Here is a 19,936-nt window from a genome sequence, read left to right on the forward strand (position 1 = left end):
AACTGAATGTAAGCAATCAATTAAAAAAAAAAAGACAAGAAATATACACAGAAAATCACTTTTTATGTCTGAAACTGACAGAACTTTCCAATACACAATATTCTGTTTGGGGAGCTTTGTCATGTATTATCTTATCATTGTCTTTAATTTCAGTTTTAATATGGAATCTGAAACAAAACTACCACCATATGTATATATATTTTAAAGTCAGTGTTGACCAGTGAGAACCAGCAGAAAGAGATAATATACAAATGAAGTGATTTCAGTGTTTAATGAGGACAACAAATATCAGTAGAAGTGCAACCTGCAGTAGCATAGCGAGACTTTCCATAAGAGCCAAGACTAAATGAGATGATCATGATCAGCCCCCATGACGTGACAAGAGTACAACTGCTGAGGAAACCCCAAATGTGAGCTGAAATCAAGTGTTTTATCACCAGCATTGCTATCACCCTCGTGTAATAAAAAAAAGAGCGGCAGATGATGAATGCGATCACAGGTGTGCTATTTTGATTAGCAACTACGACACCAACATGAACGTACAGCAGGTCAAGACGTCTTACCTTCAGTGTGACACGTGATACTCACGCTGTTGCTTTTAAAACCAGCCAAAACTCAAAACTAAACATGCACACTCACACAGTCATACACTTGATAAATAGTGAAAGAATTAGAAATATAAAGAAGATACGCACAAACACGAACAGCACAGCTTGTCCCTGACCAAGGAAATGTGACATTTAACTATGAGATTTTTAGGCCTGTTAGGTTTGTTTTATACTGTACATGACTTCTCATCCACAAACGGGTTGATGTTAGCTTATAAAAACCCATGTCGGGAAGTCGTTTTTTTTTGCTTCCGGGTCAGGTTGCGCCGCTAAAACAGAGCGACCGCCCCCTGGTCTCACAGAAAGACAAACTCGTCACTGTTCCGTCGGTTGTTCACGGGGGCAGGCTTGCCAGGGGGCAGGATGTGTGGCGCGGGGCCAGTGTGGTTACTACTGTGCGCCTCAAGTCCATAGTCGTGACTCTCGCCCTCCACAAAGGTGAAGATGGGGTACTTCTCTGATGAGGATGACAGGGCCTGCGAGGAAAACAAACACCGGTTGAGCATCATCACAAGTTTGGTGGTGGTTTGAGTTCTGTGGTGGAGACAAAAGATACGCGAGGAGTTGAACACTTGCAGGGTGTTTTCATATCTTTGTACTGGAGATTGCCAAAAGCTGATCTGAGAGGAGGACATCACAAGTAGCGTGGGGTCAATTAGGCTGGAATGCGAAAGTTCTGCCACTGGCAAAATGGACCATTCAATTGCTTAAGTTAAGCTGATTGTTATTTTCAAGAGACAATAACTGGAAAGTTGCTGTTCTGACTACTGGTATTGTCATTGTAAAAAAATGATATCCAAATGTTGTTTCTACCAGAATCTGTTAGTCAGTCTACTTTAAATAGCTTAAGTATTTCCTCAAATAGTGCCCTGCGGTATATGTGAGTAAATCGACCAAAATACACACATTTCTCCCCCGAGGAAAAAAATAAAACATCAGGTCACACCACTTGACTGAACCCAAGTCGTGCAGTGTGTGGCGTTGAGCAACTCATTTTCATAAGTGGATCCAAAATTTGAATCGCCAATGAATGTTATCGTAACTTCCCAGATCAAACAGCCAATCACAGTATGGACAGTCTTTTTGTCAGTCAACTGTACAGATGCAGTCAGTTAAACATGGCGATCGATCATTGCAGAATATCTACTTTCCTTTATTGTTGCCCATTTCCTGCTACTTTCTTGACAATCGCGCCATGTTTTTGTGGTTCAATAAAAGTAACACAGTACAGTAGTCTGCATGAGGAGCCTCGGGGTCGAAATGCTGGCCAAGTCAAACAGGACAGTGGGAGGTCTCAACAAGTGACGTTTAACACCCAAGACTCACCGCTAAAGGCGCTTGCTGTTGACAATAAATGTTTCTGTCCCATGCTTGTAATTATCTAAATGTGTGAAGCCACAACAGCTGCGTGACGTCACAGACACAGCAACATCCCACTTGGGCAAATTCTATCTGACAGGCGAATAAATCGCCAATTTGGCAGAATAGCAGTGTGAAAGGGGCTCGAGATTAGGTTTGCTCAGAATTTACATAGCAGTTAGAAGCTAGTGCTGTCACTAATGATTTTATTTTTTATTTTTTTTAAATAGAGTCTCCTGTCGCTATTTGGTGGAGTGAAAAAGAAAAAAAAACTTGGGAGGAATGAGTCTTACTCTGTTTAACATAGATAGTAGATACCGCCTTGTCTTATTGCTGACGCACGTCGTAGGGACGCCATCTTACGTGTGTTTGGCTCCAATAAATTCATTAGAACTCTTTTATTTCTTTAGCAATTTTGACGCGGATTGTTTTGTTACAAACATCAGACATGTAGCGATGTTAAATGTTCTCCCTTTTCAGTCTAAAGAGACGACAAACAAACCCTAGGAAGCATCTTAGAAATGTTTTGGTGGAGGCCGGTCGGACTCCGTCAGCTATAAGTGGAAACACCAAATATTGGTTCCGGCAACTTTGAGGTCCCGCAAATATATTTTTTTAAATGATTAAAATAGCTTTGACGCATGCATTTTTGCGCCGACCAATTTTTGTGGTCGACCCAACCGACTTGGTCGACTTTTTCCCCCCAGCCCTATTAGAGGCTATAAACTAACTTACCAAACTGACAGCGGAACATAACGACTCAAAGTCTTTCTTGTTCCTGGCATAAAAGCCGATGGTGCAGCTCGGATCCATTCGAGTGAAGGGCATCTTTTTGGGAGAACTACAGTGGAAGGACTAAATGAAGAAATGAGAGGAAAAAAAAAAAAAAAAAAGATCAACCACAGTCCATGATTAAGCATGTTATCTTTATTGGCCACACTTTGAACAAGTGTGAAAGTCACATTGGTCTCAGTCTGATGGGATCAGAAGAGCGGAAATACAAATCCAGACCAACTGAGAGCGGCGCGGCACACACACGAAGCGCACTGTGACGTCAGATGCTGTGCGGAAACTGACCTCAAGAGGAAAGTTGACTTGCGTGACGTCCACCACAGGTTGGCAGTAGTGCGGGTCCAGATACAGCAGCTGCTCATCTGGCAAACGGCAAGAGCGGACTCGCGTCATCGTTAACGCATAGCGGGGACATGTCAAGAACATTTGTGAGACCTTGACGGATTCATTCCATTCCACACCAGTCTCGTAAGAATGATACTACTGTAGTGTCTTTCCCAAATAAGTTAAACGTGGCTGTAGATTACGGGACATGGTCCAATTTTTTTCATAATTATGTCCATGTAACATTCAGCAGCCAACAGAGTTTACTATTGATTCAGTCTCAACTGGTGTGTTGGCTAAAAACCGGAGATTGCAATCATCTGCTTTGGCAACTTTTACTCAGAGAATGCCTCCATTGTAACACCCTGAATGCTGAAAAGTAATTACACTGACATTTGTAAGCCAAGTTACCATGTCAATAAAAGCGGTCAAATAGCAGCCGTTTGGGTAATGGACCGGTAGAAGTTTCCCTAATGGCGTTTGAGTAGTGATAATCCCACCGCAAACACGGTGTGTCCTTTTGCAAATGTTTAACTTGACTACACTTTCAGAATTATTAAACCCCAACAAGCAAGTTTAGACAAAAGTGAAGACAAAAGAAGGCACGTGTGCACCATGTCAGGTTCTGCTAAATAATATATATATAAAAAAAAAAATTGACAGCAAAAGTAACAAAAAAAATAGGATGGCTTCATGAGGGGTGCAAATATCACATCAGACTGACTTCACCAGCCAATTACAGTGCAGAACTATATGTATATGTATAAAAAAAACATTTATAAACATTTTCGACTCCCAAGAGGAAATATCCTCAGATTTCTGTTGCTTTCCATGAAAGCAGAATGATTATCTCTGTGTTGAACCAAAATTAAACATTTGTAAAAATCAGCTTTTACTATGGAACTCAACATATTTGCCCATTTTCTGACATGTTACGAACCAAACCAGGAACAGAATCACAATTAGTTTGCAAGTTCTCTGCTCCCTCAATTTGAAATAATGGTCTGGGATGGAAATTAAAGCACGTTTCATCAATGAATAGACAAAATAATCAATCTTAACCGATTTTTAAAATATTCATTAAAAAAAAAAATACTATATAGCTCACAATATTTTTTCAGAATTGAATTGTGCACTACTTACAACCTTGATTCACAATTAAAGAAAACTTTAAACTACAATTTAAAAAATAGTAGTCTAATGCCAAACAAATCCATTGCTGTTGTGCACAATGCACATGATTGCTTTGCACTATATAGAAGTTCACATTAGTGTGGTGTTTTTAGCATTATGAACAACAATCAATTGATCTATTTTGTTTATTGATCTATTTTCCCAAATATGAAGACTTAGAGGAAAAAGCTGTATCTCACCTTGGAAGCCAATAAAGTAGAGTGAGTGCTTTGGTTTGCCTCCAATGATTCCAATACAACATTCCAGCTTGAGGATGTTCTGGAAATGAAAAATAAAAAGGTTTGAAATGTTCAACGCCTACCACCATATAAGAGGCCAACACAAAAAATCCCACCTTGACACATTCAATGTAAGACGGGTTGAGGGCCTCCCCACCCAGGCGGACCGGCACCAGGATGATGACAGACTTCCAGGATTGGTTGTCCAGTTCTGAGGGAATGTGGCTGAGTGGCGGCTCACACAGACGTGCCACGTCCTCCTTGTACACTAAAGTAGAACACAAATTTGATAAGGGAAAGAATGTGCATCACTTTCGACACTTGTTCAGATGAGTTTTCATGAGCAGAAGTTGAGAAGTCAAAGTTTCACCTGTACAATCCTGAGCGACATACACAGCCAGGTTGTGAAGAACAGTAGCTTTGGCTACAGCTTTCCTAAAAACAAAAAAACATTCAAATTAGTGCTGTCACTATCGAATCTTTTTAAAATCGATTATGCTATCAATTATTCCATCGAATAATCACCCCCACTTTACTTTTTATATTGTTAATCCACTAAGATGGGAGGCAATCTGAATTGAGTGAATAAGTACTCATAATTTATCTTCTCTACATATGAATTATAAAACACCAACAAAATTAGCCTAGGCTAAACAGTTAGCAATCGCGATTAGCATCAGCACGCTAGCGATTACCACTTCAGGGAAACAAACACCACTAACAACGATTTAATTCAACCATTCATCATTATATCTTTATTACACATGTAATAGTGTCTTAAAAGCCACTTCCAGACGATGCTTCAACATTATTCCATGAGTAAACAAGGGTAGAGCTAGCTGTTAGCTACATGAGGTCAATAACTTCCTGTTCTTTTCTTCTTCTGGGCACGTTGAGTGTATGACTGCCCTCTACTGGTTAAATGATGAACACCTAAAACCGAGTGGCAGGTTATATTTTGGAATAATCATTACAGCCCAAATGCTGTTTAGGACATTCTGAACTCATTTTCGTGTGTTTTGGGAAGCTCAATCACTCAATGTGCTGTATTGTCTTTAATAAAAACCCATTAAATAGTAAGTCAGGAAGCAATTGTCGTTCCAATTCTGCGTGTGCCTGTAAAAAATAAGTTCATGCATAAAACATGGACGGCCTAAACACGGTTCTGATGGAGCTTCAAGGCAGAACATTTTTAGCCGACCTAGTTTCAAAGTCAATTTATCCGACTTGGTCAACTTTGTTTCCACAGCCCTTATTCAAAACTACTATCAAATTCAAATTTTGTCGCAGTATCACTCAACAGCTGAGCCTTACCGCAATATGTGTGCCACTATGGATGGGCCGTACCAGTCCCCAGCCTTCTTTCCAGAACTCCTCCCTATCGCCACCAGCTGGTGCACCCCAAAAAGTGATGGCGGTTGGTCCCCAAACCAGGTGAGCAACTTCCGGTGGACAGGCTCAGCTTGTCGATCCTGCGGCAATTCAAACCTCTTCTTCTGGCTACTCTTAGATGTCAGATCGCTCGGCGGCGTCTTCTCTGGGGTGCCGGACCCTCGCGGAGAGCCGAAAGAGGGGATGGGCACCCCACCGACGCGCACCGGTGAGCGTATTCGCAACACTTCAAAGTCCACGTCTGTTAACTGCTGAGCATCAGGCCAAGTCCAGTCTACGCAACACAAATAATGCTCGTCTTAGCAACAAACTGCATACAGTTTTTAATCTTTAACTTTGACGAGCAAATGTATACTCGCTGGTCAGAACATTTGGTACACCAATACATCTAATGACATCAAGATATGCCACACTAATAGTCGTATACAAAAGACTAAATGCTGTAATAAAAGCTAGAGGTGGTACAACAAAGTTTTAGTTAGAGGGTGTGTACACTTATGCAACTTGATTATTGTATCTTTTTCATTTGTTCCCTTAGAAGATTTCAGTTAGTTGTACAGGTTGTAGGCGACATTAATGGCAAATTTGATTTTATACATTCAAAAAAAAAAAGTTTTTAAAAGCGTAATATTTTATTGAGCTTTTATACAGAGCAGGTGTACCTAATGTTGCGGCCGGTGAGCAAAACAGACTGAGAGCCAAACCTCGGGGCATCAGATGGACCAGCAGGCCCTGAGCCAGCAGCATCTGGCCGCTGCGCAGCATGCAGCCCCAGCCGCAGTCGGTGGTCCAGCTGGAGCCCTCCAACTGCGGGAACTCCCGTCTGTAGGTCAGCCACAGCCTGGAGACAAAAGCCAGGCCGAAGCGCTCCACTTGCTCTGAAACACAACCGGGTGACGAAGGAAGAAGAACGTGAGCGTGTGCACACCTGCCCGCCTGACGACTTTGTGTTGACGTGATGTTTATCATGACAGCGGAAGCATGTTTTGACATCTGCGGAATGCCTTTGATCTGATGAGACGTGACAGAACATTTTTGACAAGAACGCTCAGATGTGCTTATTAGCCATCAATTTTAGCGGTGCAACGATTGATTGGTTAATGAACATCGAATCAATTTTCAAATGAATCCATTTATTTTAAATTTTCCAGATTTGAGCCTCTCAAAAGGAAATTTCTCCCATTTCTGTTGACTTTCATGAAAATGGATTTATTACATGATCTTTGATGTTGAATCAAAATTAAACATTTATAAACATCTGCTTTTACTTTGGAAAACATTGATCAACATTTGTGCATACTTTCGCAGCAGACCAGTAACTGAATCTTATTTATTTTTGTGCATTTTCTGCACCGTCAATTTGAAATTATGTACCGTTTTTGAGTGTAGGGATGGAAATGAAAACTTCTTCTTTTTTAAATCAGATTCATAAAATGACTCAAATTTAATCGAAATAATCAACAGATTAAAACAGACCATCAAAATAATAGTTAACTTATTCACTGCCATTGACAGCTATAAACGTCAAAAATTCATTTGAACTATTTCTATTAGTTTAACTTTTTTTTTTTAACATACAAGAGTATGAAAACATAGATTTTTTTAAATTGTACATTTAGAACAGATATCAAATTTGTGATTAATCGTGAGTTAACTAGTGAAGTCATGCGATTAATTACGATTAAGTTTTAACTGAATTTTTAATAATCTTTTCTTTTTTTTATTCATTCACTGCCATTGACGGCTACAAACGTCAAAAATTCATTTGAACCATTTCTATTAGTTTAACATTTTTTTCCACTTTTGTTAACAAGAGTATGAAAACCTCGATTTTTTTTATTGTACATTTAGAACAGTTATACAATTTTTGAATAATTGTGAGTTAACTAGTGAAGTCATACGATTAATTACAATAAAACAATTTAATTGCCTGTCCTCTCTAATTTATAAAAAAAACTTTTTAAAATTAATTTATGGCATTGAATGAGTTTTAATTGTCTCTCAATGTTTCTTTTTTTTAACATAGCATTGATTGCTTATTTGTCCCTTTTTGTGATTTGTACCTCTTTCACCTTGAAATATATCATGTTTTTGAGAACAGTAGAACCTAGAAAGTCAAATGTCACTGACTCTTTTATGACATCTTCTGTGAATAATAGAGACGTCCTGATCTGCACCCGAGTCAAGTCACTTGATATTTGTATTTATCAGGCTTTTGCAGACTGAGTTTGTGTCTTTCAGCAGATCGACTAAAAAAATTACACGACTGGATCAGGACAACTCAAAGATGTTTGTTTGTTGTTACCGTTTACTGTACCGGTACAGATGATTTCTTTTCCAGTCTTGCCTATGGAAAAATGCCATTTTAAATCAAACCAAAGGTCAAAGAGCATCCTGGAAAGGTTATTTGGTCATGTAAGAAACACTGTAAGTCTTCAGTTTTATTTGAACATATTTGTGATGTCCTTTTGTTTGTATAGGTCACATGGTCAAGCCTCGAGTGTTTACGCCTCCATGACTAATAATGGCGTTTCCTAACAGGTTTGCCTTTCATTGACCTTCAAGCCCAATGGGAGTGTGCCTTTTTTCAGCCTTCTTGCGTAAACGTCATATATAAATAGGTGTTGATTGACTGATAACATATCAAGTCCACTTTGTCAGTCGCACGTCTACCTCACCGTTCTGAGGTTCTGGGTTCAAATATAGGTACCTGCCTTCCTGTATGCCGTTTGAATGTTCTCCACGTGCTTCTGTGGGCTTTCCCTGCACCCTACGGCTTCCTGTTCAATCAAGACGACGCTAAATCATCCGTTACGACGATTGTTTGTCCATACGTGCCCTGCGATTGGCTGGTGACCAGCCCCGCCTCTCGCCCAAATTTAACTGGGTGTCTTAACCTGAATCATGCATCATTCTATGGGTTGTACATTCCGCATGTTACCCTGTGACCTTGAACAGGATAAGTCAAGTGGAAAATGGATGAATAGATGATTGATAGGTTTACCTTCACTGTTGAGCAGATAGGAGTGTCCCAAAACAGTGACTGGTGAGATCTTATTGAAGGAGGTCTTTGATTTCACAGTCCAACCTAAACACAAATAATCCATAGGATAAAGTTGGGCTCTGCTTTTTAACACTACTCATAATCTAGGACAGACACATCAATTATCTTTATAGCTCAACTAATTTTCCACAAACCATATTTGACGTTGTTCCATGCTGACATTATTTTGGCTTTGAGTTTATCCATCTCTTCAGGTTCTTCACATGCTTCTTTGCTGGGTTCTGGACTCTGCGACGGTCTGAGTCCAAAGCTGCCCTGCTGCGCCGGGGCCTGGAGCCTCCGCCCTTCCAGCAGCTCACTGTGCATCACGCCGCCCGTGTACTGCACCGCGTTGGGGGAAACAGAGTTCATGGCCCGGAGCGGTCAGAGCTGGACTGTGGAGCGCCTCATTGCAACACAGGACAACTAGGGAGGGGACACAAGATCAAAAACGGGAGAGGAAGTGTTGACTATTTGACCCTTTGTACAAAAGATTCATAAGTCTAGAGGCTTTTGAATGTGAAGCAACATTGTTAAAAGTAACATCCGGAGGAAAACTTGAAACACGAGATGTAAAATGTAAAAATAAATAAATAAATAAAACCCTCAATAAATCATTCCCGCACTGCAGCTACAGTCCGGAAAAGTCTACACAATGAAATGCCAGGTTGTTGTGACTAAAATAATTTCAAAACTTTTTTCACTCTTAATGTGAGCTATAGATTGTGCAACTCAAATGAAAAAAAAATCCAAGAAGGAAAATACAACACAAATGAACTGTTAGTGAGTTGCAAATTAAAAACAAATGACTTTACAGCTGCAAGCAGGTACAACAGAACAATTGTGACGGAGTTGTATTACATACTTGTTTAAGCTTACTATTGTTGTCTGCGTTATTATTGCCACTTCCAGGAAAAAGTATGAATGGGTGCAGCATCAACAGTTTCAATGCAAACTCAGTCTGTCTCACACCACAACATTGCACAACAATGGGAACTCACAGCAAAGCAGCTGAGACTTCCCCAACAAGGAACACCAAATAGATGAGAGTAATTATTTGAAGGTACCACGAGACTGTCATTTGACTTCAGACGCAACTGTTTCCCACGAAACTGGAGATACAGATCTCGAAACCATTTCACAGCAAATGTTTAAAATGTTACGGTAATGAGCAATTTTAAAAGCCGGGGCCACATTTTGACACGGACAAAATCCTTCATAAACCAAGTAAACACGTCATCGGGTGACACCTATTTAAATATTTACACATTAACACAGTTACAACATAGCTAGCTCAATTGAACTTAGATCTGTACATACCTGTTAGACTGCTCGATCAGTAGTACGTAGACTCATTTTGGTGATTCCCTTTTTTTTCTCATTGACTTTTTCGGTGCTGTTTAATTCACCCTATTATTAGCTTGCTAAAGCTAGCCGATAGTAGCATTAGCATTCGCGGAGCCGGCGTAAACCAGGACCGCGACCTCCCAACAAAAAAATGCAGCTTATATCATGATACGCGTTTCTGTACTGCAAACACAACTGACTTTACAGACAGCGCAAAAAAAAAAAAAAAAGTGTCGATACAAGGGGAAGATTTTCTTCCCTGAAACAACTCACTTCCTGATGGCTCTCTTCAACCCAATGAGATTGGTTGGCGGAGACTCAGTGTAAGGTGATTGGAGGAATGTCATACTCGTCTCCTATTGGCTTTCGGGTGTCGTGACGTAAACTTTTGAAATAAATGTGGAACCATTAATGACAGCGTCAAGTGGCTAGTCTACCTCGAGGTTCGCTGTTCCATTCTCGGCTGTAGCTATTCCTTTGTTGAGTCTGCATGTTCATGTGTCTCCCATATTCCCAAAAATATAAATTACAAATAATTGGCTCCCCAAGTACCACCATAATGTGCTACAAGTAGAGCCCACCCCGCCCCCCGAAGTGTTCATCGATAACAAGTCAGCGATTTTATTCTTATGAAGTATATTAAATTGAAGCACTAACACTGCGCGTACATATTTACACTCATTCAGTTAAAATGTATTGCATATATAAGTGAAATAACATTTGTAGTAACACTTCTAAATGATTGCAAATGTGTTGCACTTTAAAGTTAAATGCAATACAACTGAACATAACTTTAGAGTGCTATAAAAAATAGTCATTGCAACATTATGCAGTTTGAACATTTCATTCAGTGATTTTTTTTCTTCAGAGGGAGCCAGTCAGCATCACTAGTGGTAATCACACCACATTTAGCTAATGATTGTATTATATGAATAACTTGAGTTTCCATCAAATGTTTTTGTTTTATCAACATATTTATTGTGAATAAATTACATTTAATCTCCCCATAATAGGGACAGATGGAACAAAAAGCTCAAACTTTGTTGAAGTCAATGTTAGAAATGAATCCATCTATGCAAACGGCATTTACGATTGCCAAATGTCGTAAGTGCTGAACACGACATAAGATGACAAATTCGGGAACAACTCTCCGCACTTTATTCCACTCACTGCACTTCAGGTGTCTATCAGAAACAAAAATGAAAATCAAGGTACAAATAAATACATTATCCGTGAACAGATAACAGTGGAATGTTTTCAGTAAATTATTCAACTCAAAAATGTAATTTTTCCTCAGAGTAACGCATGTACAAATGCCCCCCCCCCCAATAAATAAATAAATAAAGTGCATAAAAAACTGCAGTCTTAAACATGTAACACAAGTGTAAGAGTGTCGTAAAAAAAGGCCTGAAAATGTGAATAGTAGCAGAGGGACTTAAATGATGACAATACATAAAAGACCCCCATCCTGACCTGTACAGTATATTTAGTAGAAATGTTGGCCCATAACCCCAAAGAAAAATAACCACATAAGTACAATAAACAAATTGTTTTTTTGTTGAATACTGCTAACACTTGGTCATTCGACACATATAAATGCATATTAAGTCAACCAGGCTGCAGCTAGCAACATCCGTTCAACACCAAATAAAAGGTCCTTCGTCTTGTTTTAGTTGCAGTTAATTATTGCACATTTCTGTGAATGAAGTTGGAACCACTGGGGGTCAGTACAGTACCATTAAACAAACTGCGTGACTCCTTGCTGTACTGCATTTCCCCCTTTTTTCTTTTCTTTTTTTCAACCAGTGGGAATGAAAACCGGTTTTCAATGATGTGCTCATCACAAAATCAATCGTTGAATCAAAATCAATTACTGCTTCATAAAAGACACAGCATCTTTTGCACAATGACTCAGTGATATGTAACCTCCATGCGCCTTCCACACTTTGGTATTCTACACAAATAATGTAACTTGTAAAGACTACAACTATTTTCGTTTTGGAAAATCTTTTTTTTTTTTAAGTCAACATTTGAAAGTCTGGTCTATTACGTGTTTGCCATGTTTTAAAACGAAGCTGATTGAGTGGTAATAAACAATGCACTTGACTACACAACTGAAGTGAGATCATTTAGTCCTACTGTCACGCGCACAGTTTGCATAATGTACACTGGCTAGCTACTGTTATGACTTACATGGAGATGAATGTGATCATTGTTCTGATTGACATTAAACACTATATAGCAACATGTAACCATCTTAATTCGGCTACCTTACACCACAATATCTTTTATTATATATAACCCTATTATTTGATATATATAGCCCACCCTTTGTTATCCATTGAGCCCTTTTTTGAAAAAACTGTGCTCATGCCGTACGCGTATTTAGATATTATGGAAGGGCACACAAATACCAGGCCAGCTGTCCCTCGCTGTACCGAAGCGGTTTCTCCTCGGTGCCAACCGTGTCCTGTATGCCATCATTTCATGACACCACACTTCATTAAATTAGTTTTGTTGATTTTTCCGCATATCTTGAGCCATCATGGTTATTTCAATGAGTATTAGGGCCACACTGAGGAAAAAAAACCAAATTGATATATAATAATATTAAAAGTTGTGATGTTGCTAGAATAAAGCAATGGGAAAGCATTTTTATTTTTAGTGAGTAGGCCTACTGTCCCCTCCAAAAGTATTGGAACGACAAGGTCAATTCTTGTGTTTTTGTTGTATACGAAGACATTTTGGCTTCATACAAAAAAAAAAAATGGTTATAAGATTCCAGCTTTTATTTCATGGTATGTGTTAAACTTCTCAGGCCTTTACTCTAACCTCTTATAGTTCCTGATTGTTTCTGGGGGTTTCTCCCTTCAGTCTCCTCTTCAGGAGGTAAAATGCATGCTCTATTGGGTTAAGGTCCGGTGATGACTTGGCCAGTCTAAGACCTTCCACGCCCCCCAGCCGATGAAGTCCTTTATTGTGTTGGCAGTGTTTTTTGGGTCATTGTTTGTCAATAAAAGCTGGACTTCTGAACTTTTGTCTCATATTCATCTTTTAATCTGAAACACAAATGTGTTCAGTGTACATCAAAAACAAAGGAATTGACCTTGCTGTTCCAATACTTTTGGAGTGGACTGTACATGTCTATATTCCCATATCAACATAAACACAACAGTCTGAGACCAGCAGCCGTTCTCACTTCGGAGGTCTTTTTATTGGTAGTATCCAATAAAGTATGATGTCATACACAAGTTGTTATGATTCAATTCATAATGTAATAAAATACTCTCATTTTTCCCCAGTGTTGCCCAAATTCGGTTTTATATGATTATGCAAATTAGTAACTGTCTGGAGGAACAATGTCATTGATTGTATGACTACGTTGGGTGCATGAGAAACCGTTCCATGTCAAGTGCATACTCAGACTGAGCCACTTCTATCATACTGTGCTTGGGAGTGACAACCCCTCCTTCCCCGCCACCCCCCCCCCCCCCCACCTGCACTCAAACTGTGCTGCCATCTTTCAGGCATAATGTATACTGTACCTTCCTTCCTTCATTCACTACCAGCATAAGAAAAATGGATATTTGACGTCTTTAGCCGTCAAAGGCAGTGAATGAGTACCATCTAGAATTGAGATGTTCCCATGCTTAAACGTGAGATTGCCTATTGCGAGCGCGGCTTCAAACACAAACATAAGCGATTTGTTTTTATTCAGCGGGAACAACAAAGCTAACATGATGGCTGACCTATTGTTTTATTTCCAGTTGTTTGTCATTGCCGAATCACGCGTGTTGAGCGCTAATAGCGCGATCCTTGGCTCGCCTTCAGGCAAACACATTTCATCGGGCTCGGCGCAACGGATTAAAATGCACCAATATCAGCTGCTGACACGGTTGCCTCCTGTGGCAATGCGTGTGTGTGAAGGCTTCAATCATAGGGGAGCGGGAAGGGCTGCGGCGGCCCTCCTGTGAGGAGGAGATAAGCGCTGAGCCTGAGCTGTCAGCACCAGAACCGCCAATAACAGACCCTCACATACACGGACACACACGCGCCAGACGTGACGCCTTCTGACAGCGCCATCCGCTGGGCCAAAATAAACAGCCGCATGGAGAATAAACAAGCCCAATCATCTGATCGTGTGCAGAGGTGGCAAAACCAGGTCCAGAAAGGAAAAACCCTGCCACAGTTGGGCTTTAGCCATTGATGCTAGCTAGCTAGCTAGCTCCCTAGCAGGTAAACGAGCACCATGGGAGCTAGCTAGCTAGCTAGCACCCGGGGCTAAGCCAAACTGTTGCAAGGTTTTTACTTTCTGGACCTGGATTTTCCACCTCTGATCGTGTGCCGTTTGATGCAAACATTCCGAGTGTGACTGTGCCACAATTGACGACACAACAGCCACTAAATTTGGTCTTCACAGTTTTGATGACTAAAGCACTTTTCCACCTTCGTAGACCTACTTTACATGTACATACCATAGGACATGCATTCACGTGGACTCGCACATAAAGACATCTGATAAAGTGTTCCACAATACATTAAGAATCTTCTTATTAAAATAATCCAAAGTTAATGCACCTTTATAGTGGATTTTGTCGTCCTGGTTGATCAGTCAATGATTGGAATCAATAAATAAGATTTGATAAGCTCTAAAATTGGAATGTACAACGTTTTAAGTGCTTGACTTGTTCATCCAATGAAGGCATTTCAGTTTGCGGTTTCAGGGATCACATTTTGGTTGGGCTGCCTTCTCGAGGGACGAACTTGCAGGGCTTTGCGTCATCGCCGCCACGAGGCCTCTGCTACCTGCTGCGGGGTCAGATCTTCCAGCCGTGGCCGCCTGCTTGTCGTCTGCCGCCTTGCTCTGCTGCTCTTTGCTCCGGGAGCCCTCCTGGGAGCCCAGCTTGATGGGGCCCAGCACGTTCTTGGCCACGGTAGTCAGCTGGCTGACGAAGCTCGTCTTGTCACCGGGGGAGACGGGCCGCGACTTGCACAGCGACGGTCCGCACAGGGAGGGGGTGACGGCGGTCGGGGAGGGGGAGGGAGAAGGAGAATGCTCCTCCAGAACCTCCAGGCGACATTTGTCCTCCCAGTCCAGGGTTCCCCGATAGCAGTTGACTGGCCCCAGTCCCTGTCTGACTTTGCCCAGGCTCAGTTGCGGCCCGTGCGGGGGGACTGCGGGGGCAAGGATCCGAGTTAGCAGTTTGGGGCTCTTGGAGCTCAGGTCTGAAGTCCTTGAGTCAACGCTTTCAGCTTTTCTCAAGCTGTCCCCCATAGCGGAGGTTTTCAAGGCTTTCCGCAAAGCGAGCGGACTTCCGATCAGTGTCGCGTTAATGATTTTGTCAGGAGTAGCAGCAGAGTTCTTCCGTAAACAAGGACCGTTATTTGTGTCTCCGTCCTGCTTTGGTTCCCTTCCACTTCCTACAAGGTGCTCTTGAGGTGATTTACAACCGAATAGTATACTTTTGGCTGCCTTGAAGTCGAGTTGCTTGGGTGTTGGACGTTGGGTGATCTTCTCAGACCCCTTGTTCCCATCTTCTACTGTTTTGGTCAAATTGCTTGTAGCTGTCGTTTCTCTACTTGAACCCAAAGGTTCCGCATGATGTCTTCTTGTCAAGGATGTCTGGAGCGCCGCTGCTTCGACGCGACTCAACCGCTCCAGGACCGACTCGCTTCCGATCTCCCTTTCACGCTCCCTTCCCCTCTCCTTCTCCTCCTTCTCTCTGCCAGCCAGCAGCGTCTCCCTGCTGAGCGGCGACTCTTGCCTGCCTAATCTTCTGACGGGCTTCAGCACACGAGTCTCCGAGCCTGTGGAAGACGAGGAGCACGGCAGGGGTGGAGGATTAGGTGGCAAACTCTCGCCGTCTGTCTCCAGCAGACTCTGGAGGCCAAGTTCACACAGGAAGGCGTCCTTGCGGTACTCGGAATGCTGCACTTCAAGGCTGTGCTTTCTCAACGGGCCGCCGAGTCCTCCGGTTGAACTGGACTGGGTCAAAGGTGAGCCGAGTTTCTCTGCCGACTGCACGCGTTTCAGAAGGGGCGATCTCGGGGGCTCTGCGCTCTTTGGCCTGGGACGAACCACTGGGGGTGACGAGTGGAGCTTGACAGGGAATGACTGAGTGGTGTTGGAACTTCCCACAGTGTGGCCCGGTAAGGGAGGAGGTGAGGACTGGGTGGGAGACGGGGTGTGGGCCAGCGGGGACAGGGGGATGTTGCCGGCAGACTTGCAACGGGCAGAGCGGTACTGGCGGTGGAGTTTGGGGGACAGGCCGTGGAGGGAACTGGGCCTCATGTGCTGGGAGGGAGCGGGGGAGTTTGGAGTGCTAGAGGCTGGAGAGCTGCTTTGAGATGAAGCGCCTATTAAGAGAATACAATCATGATGCAAAAAAGTCCAGATTTATACAAACTCCAAGTGTAAAAAAAAATAAAAAAAACCTGTATCAGAAAATCGGCAACCAAATCTAATTGTTAAACTTTAAAGAGGAAGTCAACCTTAACCATTTCTCGACATTAACATGTTATATGTGACCTGACTAGACTAAACATGACATTCTGATTAATATTACATTTGTTGAATATGAGTTATGAAGCAAAATCCAGCCATTTTTATCCATCTCAGGAGGCAGCCATTTTGCCACTTGCTGTTGACTGAAGATGACATCACAGTTGCTCAGGGCTCAGGCAACGACCAATCACAGCTCACCTGTTTTCTGAAGCTGAGCTCTGATTGGTTGTTACCTGAGACCTGAGCAACTGTGACGTAATTTTCTGTTGACAGCAAGTGGCACAATGGCCGCCTTCTGATAGATACAAACTGCTGGATTTTGCTTAACTAGAATACCGTATTTAGACTAGTGGGGCTGCATAGAACATATTGGGGGGTTGAATTCCCCTTTAAAAACAAATACAGGAAGTCCTCGAGTTCCGGCCGAGTTCCGTTCCTACACTGGAGATGTAACCCAATTTTTGACTTAAGTCGGATTTCACAGTTAAAGTCGATGTTTACATCAAAATACTTTGTAGAGTAATTCTAAAAAACATATTTGCGCGACCCGGAAGAGCCGAAACCAATATTTTGTGTTTCCACACGGACATTCATTGCTGATGGAGCTAATTTAAACTTAAAACACGGAAATGTGACGCGCCTGATGGAGAGCTGACCTGCTCGATGCACGTCCGTTGCTGGAGGTAACAACAGCAACACAAGTTGAAATAACTTTAAAATGGCGTAATTACTGTGGGAAATTAACGAAAAAGAAGGTGCTACGGACGAGGCACGGGCGCCGTAAAGTCAAAACAACGTAGGTCGCGTACGATGGAACTCGAGGACTCCCTGTATTTATAAATATACACTGTATTATGGTATGTATACACCTGATTTGAATTGGACAATTATTTTTTTTATTTAAAAGACGTGAGTGCGTTGATATATTATTCCTTGAACCAATCAAAAACCAATAAACATGTGTTTTGGCCTACTGCAGCTCCAAATATTTTTTTCCACTAAAAAGCTGAGTTTCAGATCCACAGAAAAAAAAAAGTAAAACCATGAATTTGTGCGTGGAGTTAATTTGTGAACGTACCCAGGTATGAGGGCTCAACAGAGGAACGGTACCCCTGCGTTGGAGAGCGGGCAGAGAGGCTGTGAGTCGGCGAGCCGGGAAGACTCTCGCTGGAGGACAGCGAGCGATTTAAAGACGACAAACTGCGGCTGGTGTGGAGGAGATTGGATTGCTTGGTGATCTTGCGGAACAGCGAGCTTCGTTTCTTACTGTGCCATGTAAAAATAGATTTATTTATTTTTTATCATTGTGAATAACTACAAAGACATTTGACACAAAGTACTCTACCATGACAGTTATTATCAATTATGAGTCTAAATACTAAGTATTCATGATTCATTTCTTGAGATTCAAGAGTCGTGTGGTTGGAAGCAGCACCACATAAACAGAGTTAGCCGTTTATGACAAATGTTTTAAATGCATTCATTTCACAGAAATTTGAATCAATTTCATCCCTTAAATTTGTATTCTAATTGTAAAACATTTGCATCCATCCATTCATTTTTTTATACTGAATTATCCCAGCTAACTTTGAGCAAAAGACAGACTACATGTTGGACGAGTCGCCGGCAATTATTATATGATACTATTTTATTGTTATAACAATAATTGTTTATATTTTTGGACTGAATGATTGCGGGTAAAGACAGTAAAGGAACAGAAAAAAAATCTACATTGCAACATTAACACAAAATTTGGTACTGACTTTTTTTTTTTTAATAAAAAACTTGTATGAAAGAAAATGTGCTTTTACCAAAAATAATAATCTACTGTTTCGACTATAAAGCTAGTTTTAAGTGGTGCAGAATTGCAGTATATCATTTTGAGTGATGTTTAAACCTAAACATCCATCCATCCATCTATTTTCTGCACCGCTTATGGTTGTGTTGTTATTATTTATTTGTCTGTTAAACCTCTCAGACAGTAGGTGGGTTTCCATCCACCTATTTTTATTAAAATTTTCAAGAATTGCAAAAAGAAAAAGAAAAAAGAAAAAGAACGGAAATGCCAGAAATTCCCCCCCAAAAAAGGCAAAAATTCGCAAAAACGTTTTTGGGGAGGGGGTGGTTTTTGAAGCGTATGGAAAAAAGAAAAATGCGCATTTTGGCGATGGAAATTCTGACCGATATTACGTCACACGCATGTTTGTAGTCACAATAAATGGCGGATGATAAAGTAAGATATGTTTGGGGAGAAGAATAACATCAGCTCTCAATGTAATGACACACTTCACTTTACATGAGGGAGGGAACCCAACAAGACAAACAACTTCCGTTCAGTCCGTCAAAATCAACATTCCCACATGGAACTCCCCATTATCCCAAAGTTCCGTCACTACAACGTCATCTCGCGACGCATATTCGCAAAGAACAGTGGATGAAAACGGGCATAAGTCGCATGTCCGTTTTGCGCATTTTCACAAAATTTGAATAAAAATTTCAAAACATTTGGATGGAAACCTGACTAGTGTCAATTAAAAGTAAGCCTAATTATTAAGGACCTCTTAATAATTGCTTTTTGGGAGATTTATTTCCCCTTGTTTTTGGTGGGAAACATAATGAATGTTTATCAGTGTTTTTTTGAAGAATTTTTGTGGATTTATATAATTCAATCCCGCCCCCCCCCATAGCATTTCAATGGCCGTCAATTATACATGGATTTTTGCTATTCAAAGGCCAGCCCAGTTGGAATCAACTTTACTATTTTACACATTGAATTTAACATGCAAAGTAAAAAATACACAAGTCAAAACTATCCATATTAGACAGCAATGATGTGGTAGCTCGTACCTGTCCTGGCTGTCCTTGCCCATGGTCCTCTTGTGTCTGCGGGCCATCTTACACTTATAACTGGCTTTGCGGGCAGGACCCACTTTAATGGAGGTGTTCTCGAATGGCGTGGTTGTCACTGTCACCTTGTTGCCGCTCTATGTGGGTGAGAGCCAATAAATAATTTAAGCACTCGTGCTTAAACTCCTGAGTTGTGAAATTAACCAAACAACTTCTAAATATTTGAGTCATTAAAATTAAATGCACTATAAACACAAGTACATTCAGCAAATAAAATAAATATAATCCTATGTAAACCGATTTATTC

The 19,936-nt window shown here is 41.2% G+C and overlaps 2 protein-coding genes across 5 annotated transcripts in view; both read right to left on the bottom strand.

Moving 5' to 3' along the window:
• Window positions 1–256: 256 nt before the first annotated feature.
• atg4da (autophagy related 4D, cysteine peptidase a) lies at window positions 257–19,739 on the bottom strand. Of its 2 annotated transcripts, none has more exons than XM_086081787.1 (11): window positions 19,630–19,739; window positions 9,086–9,356; window positions 8,892–8,975; window positions 6,592–6,765; window positions 5,810–6,161; window positions 4,866–4,930; window positions 4,612–4,763; window positions 4,457–4,535; window positions 3,045–3,121; window positions 2,703–2,822; window positions 257–1,084 (listed from the first exon to the last, which is right to left on the bottom strand). In XM_086081787.1, the coding sequence occupies exons 2-11, from the start codon at window positions 9,300–9,302 to the stop codon at window positions 905–907; spliced, it is 1,500 nt and encodes a 499-aa protein (XP_085937913.1). In that variant the 5' UTR covers window positions 9,303–9,356; window positions 19,630–19,739; the 3' UTR covers window positions 257–904. The 2 variants fall into 2 exon arrangements, with proteins under 2 accessions (XP_085937913.1, XP_085937912.1); XM_086081786.1 differs by lacking the exon at window positions 19,630–19,739 and adding an exon at window positions 10,251–10,589.
• Window positions 12,307–19,936, bottom strand: part of mast1a (microtubule associated serine/threonine kinase 1a) — a 71,603-nt gene continuing 63,973 nt past the window's right edge. For all 3 annotated transcript variants that reach the window (XM_086081784.1, XM_086081783.1, XM_086081785.1), the window contains 3 exons: window positions 19,630–19,766; window positions 17,861–18,048; window positions 12,307–16,634 (listed from right to left, as the gene is read on the bottom strand). In XM_086081784.1, coding sequence (XP_085937910.1) covers window positions 14,998–16,634; window positions 17,861–18,048; window positions 19,630–19,766 — 1,962 coding nt within the window. In that variant the 3' untranslated portion in view covers window positions 12,307–14,997. The remainder of the gene's footprint in view (window positions 16,635–17,860; window positions 18,049–19,629; window positions 19,767–19,936) is intronic.

The sequence above is a fragment of the Leptonotus elevatus genome, chromosome 8 (genome assembly GCF_054856555.1).
Source record: "Leptonotus elevatus isolate MCC_2025b chromosome 8, RoL_Lele_1.0, whole genome shotgun sequence".
NCBI classification, from domain to species: Eukaryota; Metazoa; Chordata; class Actinopteri; order Syngnathiformes; family Syngnathidae; genus Leptonotus; species Leptonotus elevatus.